The 10,597-nt window shown below is 40.2% G+C and overlaps 1 protein-coding gene across 1 annotated transcript in view; it reads right to left on the bottom strand.

The window, feature by feature from the left end:
* Positions 1-3,667: 3,667 nt before the first annotated feature.
* The window catches only part of CNST (consortin, connexin sorting protein), a 46,296-nt gene continuing 39,366 nt past the window's right edge, over positions 3,668-10,597 (bottom strand). The window contains exons 12-13 of the mRNA XM_054280234.1: positions 7,233-7,368; positions 3,668-5,582 (exon numbers count right to left, since the gene is read on the bottom strand). Coding sequence (XP_054136209.1) covers positions 5,377-5,582; positions 7,233-7,368 — 342 coding nt within the window. The 3' untranslated portion in view covers positions 3,668-5,376. The remainder of the gene's footprint in view (positions 5,583-7,232; positions 7,369-10,597) is intronic.

Below are 10,597 nucleotides of genomic sequence, written 5' to 3'. Positions count from 1 at the left end.
AATTTTTAAGAAAGGAATTTATAGTTAAATATTTTAGGCATCCTTGGGTAGCTATTTTAGAGAAAAATATTTCAAATATTTCATTAAGACACATGGACATCAGCATGCAGTCCTTTAAACACCAGCTGTTTAAGAGCAGTACAAGAATCAGTAAGTTCTGCCATCACTGCTATACAGTGGTGAGCCATCAAGAATTTTTACTGCAAGAGTAGCTGTAATTGCTATTTCAGTTTTGCCTGTGGCCTCATTGCTGATTTCTAAATCTAACTATTGAATTTCAGAGTGTGAGGTGGAATGGGAAAGGGATGCAGGATCCCTATTTTAATAGAAGAATTCTGGATCCCTGTCAGGAAAGAAGATACTGTGGACAAGAAAGGGAGACGAATCAGGAGGACAGTGGTAGAAAATAGTGTATAGCCTGGAGAAGAGATGATCACTCTGAGGAGGTTACTAAGAAATGCCCTCACAGCAGTATTGGGAGCATGAGAGACAACAAATGGAAAGAGAGACTACACAGGGTATAAAGAAAAACCTTTTCACCCTGAGCACAGCCAGGCAGAGGAATGTGCCCAGGGAAGTTGTGCAGTCTTCATCCTTGGAGGGTTTCGAGACCCAACTGGATAAAGCCCTGAGCAATTTGGTCTGATCTCAGCTGACCCTGCCTTGAGCAGAAAGTTCGACTAGAGACTTTCTGAGGTCCCTTCCTAACTCAATTCCCTTATGGTCCTGTGAATGATAGAAAATGTGCTATTTCATACTGGGAAAGAAGTGGTAAAGAGGAAAGGAGCCAGAAGGAATAAAAATGGGTGGGAAAGTGTTGCAGAATGTAGCATTAACATATTTCTATTCAGATCAGAGGCTACTAGGTTGGATTGACTTGCAGCTGTTTGTGGTTTTATTTCTTTCATTGAGTTCAGAGAGCAGAATACCTTGTGACCATTATCCAGGTCACCCACCAATTACTAGGAATTCTGAAACTCACCATCTGTCAATTTTCTTTCACAATGATACAGTAAGGCAATGTTTTAGTTCCTGAATCCCACCTGTCTGGCAGCACCAGGCTCTGTGAGGAAACTGGGTTTTTGTTAAACTGTTGAAACAAAGGCAATCAGGAAAACTACACCAAACCTTACACATTTTATCCTCACTTTCCATTCTGATTTGGGTTTAGTAATGAAATTCATATTGGAGGTACTGTTCATTTACTTGAATTTCACAGAAAATCTCAGTCTTTTCAGACATTTAGAAATCACAGTATCCAAAAAGGTTAATGTATTTTCTTTGGGACAGTTTTTATTATATTTTTTTTTTTGCTACAGTATGTAAATTACAAGCTTGGGTGACTTTCAAAGACAGTTATTTACTCCTTTTGCTAAAGGAAGCTTAAGATAAATTTGTTACAAATAACTTTGATTCCCCTCAGATGTTCTTGGTTTTACATTACAGTACAAAGTAGGCAAACATGTTTCCTCAGGAGGGTCATCCCTTCAGGTTATTGAGTGGAACAGCACCCAGTCACACAGGAATCTGGACTTCCAATGTACTCTGTTTACCTGATAGTTCAAACTTGCCCTTTACTACCAAGAACCCTAAACCAGAGTTTCCCTTTTTGTTTCAAAACTTCCTCTACTGCTTGTCACCAGGGCTACTATGCATTTTCCAGGTATGAAACCAAGGATAATGGAAAAAAAAAAATAAAATACAGCCCGAGTCTAGATCACAAACTTCTGCTGGCATACCTGAGTTGTGGAATGTTTGCTTCCTTATGCTGTCTTGAGAAGAAGCCTGTAGTCTAGCGTGGCTACACTGCAGCACAGTGCCTTTCTTGGTCTAGTCTGGGCTGTTGGGGGTGAGGGTGTTAATTATGTGGTCAGACCTTTTGTCAGCATAATGCTGAATCTACATAAAAAGCCTTGTTGGATTTTTCTTTATCACAAGAATCTCTTTGAAATAATTATGCTCAAAGAATAAACAGGAAGGTGGGGGTTTCTAGCAGAGTGCTGCAGGTGATTAAGTGGCACAACTTCTCTGAAGGTACACTAGCAGCCTGAAATCCAGCCATATTTTATGGAAAGTTTTTTAAACTACTGTCAAGTATGGAACCATTTCCTGAATGTTTCTACCAATTACAAATGTTTCAAACTCAGCACAGTATGGTCTCTCTATTGCCAAACAAAACAGCCATAAAGACAGTGGCAGGGAAGGAAACAATGAATAAAAAGTTATATACAAAAGGCTTTAAAATGCAGCAAGTGTGTGTGTGAAGGGGAAGCCTTTTCCCACTGCTTTCTTCCTCCTGAAACAATCTTAGCTGTTGCTTGGTATTATTTTACCTCAAACACTCAGACGAGTAATAACTGTTCAAATCCACTATTTCTTTTTGCTTTGATTTACCTGTCTGTAAGGTCCTAAGCCCTCAGGTCACCCAGCTGGAAGCAATGTCACCAGTATTCCAAAGAGAACAGAACACACAGGAGGGCCAACACCAGGCCTGCCTGCACACTCTTTGGAGCTCCAATGCAAAGCAAATTTTGTTCTGTTGATAGCTGCAGGTTTGGTAATCCTACAGACCATTTGCACTGACAGAATTGTCACACAAAGCAAGAATTTGCACCATCAGCTTTTCATAAAGGAATGCCAACAGAAATTGGATCCAGATCTGAGCCCTTGGTTGCCACTGAGGAGTGAGCAGCTCAGCTCAGGAGCCGGACAGCCTGTGCTCATGTGCCTGTTCTGCTCTCCCAGATCCTGGGGGCCTTGGCAGGGCTGCTGCCCTGGCACAGCTGGGGGAGGCTGAAGAGATGCCCAGGCCCCAAGGGAAGGGGTCTGGGTCACACAGAATTCTGGCTGCTCACTTGTCAGTGGGCGCACGTTGGTGACGTGCTGCACAACCCTCTCATCATCTCGTAGGCAGTTCTGCTGATACTCCTGAGTCTTTGCACCAGCAACACAGCACAAAGAGAAAACACCAGGATTTGAAATTGAAATAGTTATTAAAAATTGCTTTGATTTTAAATAGCTTTATAGTTTTAAATAAAATAATTGCTTTAAAATAGTTTTAATTAAATGAACCTAAAAGCTGTGGATCTTTGACATCCATGTCTGATATACTTTTAAATAAATAGATCTATAAATACCTCTTGATCTTTTTGGTGATGAAGTGCACAAAAAGTTAAAAATATTTTTTTTAAGGTGAAATGAACAGTTGTCTCTTTAGGAATAAACTTAATATCCAGAAACACTCAATGCAAAGTTACAGAGACTCAAAATATATTCTAACTACATAGTCACTATAAATACATACTTTAACTGAAAGCATGCTTTTTAATTATTCTGTGAGTAAATTGCCAAAATAGAAAATTAAGCTTCTCTTTAAAAGAAAAACGAAATAAATAAACAAACAAACCCAGAATTCAAATAATAAACTGAACCAGCCAGTAACACTTTAAAACACAGAAGTGTCTTTCTCTTTCTCCTTTAGAATGGCCCATCATGATACTCTTGAGGACAACAAACAAACAAACAACCCCCAAACTACCATTCTCAAGTTCCTTTCTAAAAGCAAAAGTTTTCATTAATTTGGGCATTTGAAATTTACTAGTTTAGTATAAAGCTGCACATGAGGCTCCCTAGGGTATAAATAAACCAAGCCTCCACAGTGAAAACCAAAAGAGAAATCATACATGCAGTTTATTCTAGAAAAAAACATGATTTTAACTTTCACTTTAAAAACCCGTTAAGTGTAACAGTGCATTAGGAACAACCAAGCTCACTAGAGGGACAATTTGCTTGCAAATGTCAGAAAGCATGATCTTTAATGTTATAATTCTGAGCAGTATCTCAAAGATTTCACTTTATAGCATTTTACAAAATAATGTCCTAAACCTGAACACGCTGCACCATACAAGGTTAGTAAGCAAGAAATCACAGAGTGGAGTGAAGTGGGCCCCTCAAAAATGCAGTTTCCTGAGGTGTAAAGGAATCCTTTCACACTCACCTTGTCAGCAGGGCTGCACACTGGGCTCTGGGCAAGAACAGCTGCCAGCCCTCGAGCAGAGCCTGCCCCAGAGGCCTCTGTATCCAACTCTCACCTTCGCTGCGCTGCCAGTGCTTCTCTCACACCGCACAGGGAGGGCTGGGCACCAAGTGATAGAAATACCCATTTCAAATTACTCTTTGCACTCATCTAAATTTGTTTGTAAAGCTGAGAAAGAACAGATTTTACAATCCAGGTCTCGGAACTGCAGGGCAAAGAAATGCAAATGTGCTTTATCAGCTGGAACAAGTGCCCTGGAACACTGACAGGCTGTGGATCTGCAGCGAGCCTCTGAACCTCTTCTGCTGGATCAGTCCCCCTTTACATAACCCAGAGGCTGCAGCCACACAGTTCTGTGAGCTGTGCACTCATTTGGGATGAATCAGACATGAGCCCTAATTCCAATAAATATTCATAGACAAAGGCAAGGATCATCATTCCCCATTTATGGAGGAGAAACTGAGGCACAAAGTGATTACTCCAAGTCAGTGATGTAGCTGGAGGAAAACCCAGTTAGTCCCACACCTGCTCCCAGGTGCTTTAAAATGAGCCAAAGCCACTTGATTATTTAATATGAATAATTTAGTAAACATCTTTTGTTTCTGTGTTTAGTGAGACCAGTGATTTCTTTTTTAACCTTCAATTTCTAAAACAACCCACATGATACTGAGAGTAAAGGCTCAAGAAATTTAGTGAAATCTGCCAGCAGATTTATCCCATTCATGATTTTCACTGCAAGCTGTAAGATACAGGGTCAGCCTGGTAGTTACCAAATGAGGGCTCTGTGAATGCCACTGCACTCTTCTCACTCCACCCAAATAATTACATGGCTCGCCAGGAGAAATAAAATGGATAAAAACATTAAGACTTAGAAAAAAAATAATGTTTCCATAAAACAGAGACTTATTGCATGATAGCTGGAGGCAACACCTTTGCACAAACAGCTGTAAATTAAAGCTGTCCTTTTACTAAGCTTCCAGAGATTGCTTACACAATGTGTGGCAATGGGAGAGAATACAGAAGACAGTTAATTTTCTTCCTCCTTCTTCACTTGCTCAAGTGGATGAAAAGCTACTTGCCTACTTTCAAAAGGATGAAGAAGAAAATGACTTTTTATGCTCCCATACCACGCGCTGCTACAGTTGTGAACAGATGTGAACGTTGTGCCATCTGATTGCTAAACTAAAATTTTCTTGATTTCTAAGTAAATGTGAAAGTATATAATCAAATACACATCACCTGCAGGTGGCAAGTGTTAAAGAACTTGAAATCACAATTTTGTTCTACTCTCTCCAGTAACCACAGGTGAGCTCTCAGCGTGCTGTGTCCACTCCCTTCAGCTATGAGAAGGCTATCCAGTGTTTAAGTTCTTCCACACGCTGCAGTATCTGTGTATAATAGAAGTCCATGTTGGCTGCAAACTCAGTACACACAGGGGATTCCATGTCACCAAAGGTGCAGTACAGTGCAGTTCCTCCAATGCTAAGGAAAACAGTTGCTATGCACAGCAGGACCAGCAAAATACAGGAGCCACCAGACACTTCATCTGCAAATAAGAGCAGAAAAGGTGAAAAAAGATGCTATACAAAGCAATACAAATGCATGTGAGAAAACTTGAGACAGGTTTTTGTCATGAATGGGTCAGGAGGTAAACACATTTAATAATGCTCTCCATGTCAAAGTGACCACAATAGACATGGGGAATTATATGTTTCTCAGTCTCTTCAGAAACCTAAATAATTTTCTTGCTTCATTTCTGCAGTCTGTGTGCCTGTCCCTGCTGGGATCCCTGGTGGAGCCATTCCATGCTGAAGCACAACAAGCTCACCTGGGAGAAGGCCCCACAGCCAAAGGCATCCTCCATGGAACAGCTCAAATGGAACCAAGGCTTTGAAAGGAAACCCAATGGAAACACTCTTGCTTCATTTCTGGTGACACTGACTGCACTACAATGAATTGCTTGTGATTACTCTCATATTTGGACTGCAGACACAAAACCTTCAGTGTAGGCTAATGTGAGGGGTTATTTTACATCTCAGTTATCCTCTGCTAATTCTTTGCATGATTGTTTATTCCAGAGTAGGAGCAATGCAGAGGTTGAAGAGGTGCTGCTACATCCCCACAACCTCACTTGTCCTTGCCAATCTGTACACATGAACAACATCTGTGCCTTCTGTCAGACTGACAGGGTTCTAAGGAAGTTTCTGTGCTCCCTTCAACTCTACACAGGGAGAAGAAATGGGGTAAAAAGAAACATTCAAGTGATTTTTTTTTTTTTTGGGTGTGTGTTTGAAATCAAACTTGAAGTAATAATAACAATATAAAACAATTTTCCTTTTGAATCACTAAATCCTGGGTGAAAATCAAAGAAATAACTCTAACTGGAATTATAAATAAAACATAAATACTTTTAAAATAATTTCAAGAAAAAGATGGGATAGGGTTTCTTCAGGCTGTGAATGTTTGAGACATGCTAACACACTTTTAAGAACTAGTTTATACCATTTAGTGGCTGACATACACAATAGATAGAACTTTCTATATCATTAGCAATCAAAAGTAACTTTCTTAGTATCTTTTCAGTTTGAATAATAGAGACCCTAAATTAAAAAAAAAAAGAAAGCATAACATGAGAAAAATACTGTGTTTCTCATGACGCTATTTAGCCCATCAAAAGGTGTCAAGCCAGATTTAATGACAGCTAGCAAATATGTATGGATGTTAAATTATAAAGCAAGGTTAAAATCTGACACCCTCCAATTGCATGGAAACCACTAGAAAGGGTTGGAAATGTGCCCACGGACAAAGCACAACAGACTTGTTTCTCTTGCATCCCTCTACCTACACAGTAAATGGATTTAGGGAGAAAGCTTACACCTCCCACCTCTAAGCAATGAACATTAATGAAGGGACTTCAATTATTTGTCACTTGTATATCATTCAGCCAGAGGAAAAAACCAGTGACTTAATTCTCAACCAAGCTTTAAATCAGAAGTGTGCTCACTGTATCCTTCTGTAGTCTTGTTACCCAAACCTGGCACAGATTAACAATCTTTGATCGTTCACCTTTACTTACTAAGTTTTAAAAAAACAAGAGAGTATGTTGAATAAATGCCTGCTTTGCTGTTGTGAACAAAAAGATTGACAATATTTGCACCCCAAGAGCACAACCCATGAATTAACAAATTTAAACTACCTTGATCCAATGTGTCTTCCATTTCTTGGAATCTCACTCTTCTCTTTGTTTGCCTTTGCTGGACTTGAGCAATTGTTTTTCCATCTCTGTCATCTCTCTTCTTTAGTATAGACACCAATCCTTCCACTGGGGTAATCTATCAGGAAAGTCAGTGAGTGGCACAAGAGATGGTAAATAGAGCTCATGCTTTGATTGCTCACAATGACTCAGGGAGGATCCAAGCTAAACAGTTAATAAATGGTTTCTAGTCTACTTTTCTTAAACATTGCAGCACTTGTGAAACCTCCTTCTTGGAGACATCAAGTCCTGAACAGACAGGACAGCTGCAGTATCATTCTGCTGCTGACTGACACTGCTTGCCTTTAGTTGCTACACAAGTGAAATGCAAACACATTTTCTGCTTGGAGTGTACTTTGTGTTCCTTTGTAAGCTGGCATGGGCAGGGGCAGTGGTGAGGCGGATTTGTGACAAAATCACTGTCATCAGAGGGCAGGAAGAAGTCAATGACACACTGCTGCTGCCTCTCCAAAGATATAATCCTGCAGAGACCATCAGGTACTTATGGAGAGATTAATTTTCCAGCACTGCAATTGGTTCCCCAGGGGGGACAAGCAGCTACAGTGGGGCTACAAAACTGAAGGGAGGAACACCAGGGAAAAAGAAAGAAAGAAAGCTTCAGTGCTCTGGAGAGATTCCAGCTCCACATTGTAATAAGCTCTCTGCATACAGCAGCAGCTCAAAAATCCCTCCCTACAGGCTGGTCACCCAAACAGCTTGTACAAACAGCAATATGGCCAACAAGTCAATAAACCACACCTTCTCTTTTCTTTGCTATAGCATTTCCATTAGCTCCAAGAATATATGGTAAGCCATAATGGGTTGGTTGAGCAGTCTGTAACTTCCTAGTTACTAATGAAATGAAAGTAGGTGAAGTACCAACAGAAAAATGCTTTCCTAAGCAAGTAGTTCCTGGTGTGCTAGAAATAAATAGAAATTAAAGTAGAAAGTATGTTCAGAATTGCCCTTTTTTTTTACCTTGTGGGCATCCTTGCCTCAAAAAACGTAATAATTATTTCTTCCTAGACCTTAGTAGGACTTCAATTCTGTAGATCAGAAGTTACATTTGTTGAATTGAAAAGTAGTATGTATACATTTGTGCCACAGATAAAACATATCACATTTATAACTGAATTTGCCACTCTTCTATTAAATAACCCCAAAGGCCTCTAATTTCCACAAAAACTCAAACCACCCCAAACTTTCCATGTAATACTGTAGTTGCAGACAATGGCTATCTATAAAATAAGTTAGAGGACTACCCATAAAAACTTGTCTGCATTGCATTTCAAGAGCTGTAGAGAAACAGAAAACAACCAACTTCATAATTTCTGTCCTTAAGGTTGCCTGATGCTGAGAGCTTACATAAAGCATCGATTATGGGCAGAGGGATGGAGCCCTGCACACAGGGAGACACAGCACAATCCAATAGCACTGGAGCAGCTTTGGCCTTTGCAACATGAACTGATAAATGTGGCAATTACGCTTGCAGGTCTCTGCTCTGGCAGTGTTTTATAGCCCTCAAATGGGCAAATAACGCTACCCAGAACAACTCAGAGGATAGAATTGATCTCTGCACACTTTTGATAATCACTTTCCCTTTTGTTTATTTGCTTGATAAGAGCTTGAATGGATTATTTAATGAAACAATGCAAGGAAGTACTTGGAAAAGAGTGGAAATGTGGAGGCAGAGGAAATAAATTAAGTCAACATGCAGAGGACCAGTAGCTGACACAAATGACCCAGAAATAATAGTCTGCAAGTGTCTCATCACAAGAAATAGTGTACTGAGGTGCAGCTTCTACTGGTAATGTTAAATTAGCCTTGCAGAACTGCCACAGAAATTTAACAGGCCAGCAGAAAAATCAACACTTATGTTTCTTTGTTGTGACAAGGAAGGGGGATTATGTAGGAGTGCTTTAATTTGACTTATTTGTTTGGAAGGGTGGAGATGAAATGATATCCTTTAGTAGAGTAGATTATTTTAAGCTTCTGCTTACAGCATTGCTTTCATAAAGAGGATCAATTGCTCCTCCCACACAGCAGGCTGGCTGTTGCCTGGCATGATTATTCTCAAGGGGCTTGGACTGCACAAGGTGGCAATGTCACCCAGAGATGAAGGGCATTCCTCCCAGTCTGCCCTAAGATTAGAAGTGGTGGTCTGTTCTGCAAGTCATCACTGCAACCTGAGGCACTTCCTTTTGTCTGGTGGCTCTTGGTAGTTTCTGAATGACAGTGTCACAAACTTCTCCAAGCTTAAAACCAGAGGGCTATCCTTGACAGGATTATGTGGAAATGTGTTGCAGTAATTACAGTTACATAAAAGGCTTTCTGGAGCAAAGACTTGCAACAATGAGGTTCATTTACTTTCCCTGTCAGCCTACATGGATACATTTTAGGATTTACTTTAAATGTATAAAGAACGAATGTGACACAGCACGGGTTTCTCTATTCTGAACATCTTTTGCTTAAAAAGAGGGAGCAAATGCTTTTGATTTTGCAAGAGAAATCAGTGTGGCTAGTGTTACTTCCCTATCTCAACAAAAGCCATAAACCGTATTTTGAAAAATGGCCCTTTTACATGATTAGTCCCTAGAATAAAATCATGGAATACGTTGAGCTGGAACAGACTCACAAGGATCATCAAGCCCAACTCTGAGTCCTGCACAGGGCACCCCAAGAGTCACACCATGTACCCAAGAGCATTTTCCAAACACTTCTTGAGCTCTGTCAGGCTGTGCTGTGACCCCTTCCCTGGGGAGCTGTTCCAGTGCCCAACCACCCTCTGGGTGAAGAAACTTTTCCTGATATCCACCCTTAATCTCTTCTGACTCAGCTCCATGGCATGACTATACTTCATATAGCAATATGAGTTATACACTTAAGGTCTTTTGTCTTTGTCTACAATACACCAAGTGATTATATTAGATCCATCTCCCACTAATTGAACATCCAAGGAGGAGGACTTAGCTGCCACACAAGACGAAGTTCTACATTCCACTCTTTAGGAGGCAGGGGGAATTAAAAAAGGCAGAATATACTATTTAAATTGGAAGTTAATGAGGGAACTGTGGTTAATGCAGTTGACCACAAGTCAAGCAGAGGCTTGACTTGAACCACAGGCAGAAAAATGCAGGCTTGCACCAGACTGCCCTGCAAACAGCTCCTACATGAGAGAGCTGCATAAAGGACCCTATTGAAACATCAGATATTTTCTTAATTCTAAGCTGGATAATTAACAGAAGATGGTCTTGAAATATCTATGTAACTGAGTTTACTCAGCTCTGCTGGCTTTCACAAAATCTTTT

This window comes from Melozone crissalis, unplaced genomic scaffold, assembly GCF_028551555.1.
Source record: "Melozone crissalis strain CALT ecotype California unplaced genomic scaffold, PUWL_Pcris_2 ptg000027l_1, whole genome shotgun sequence".
Taxonomy (NCBI): domain Eukaryota; kingdom Metazoa; phylum Chordata; class Aves; order Passeriformes; family Passerellidae; genus Melozone; species Melozone crissalis.
This window is presented reverse-complemented; position numbering and strand designations above follow the sequence as displayed.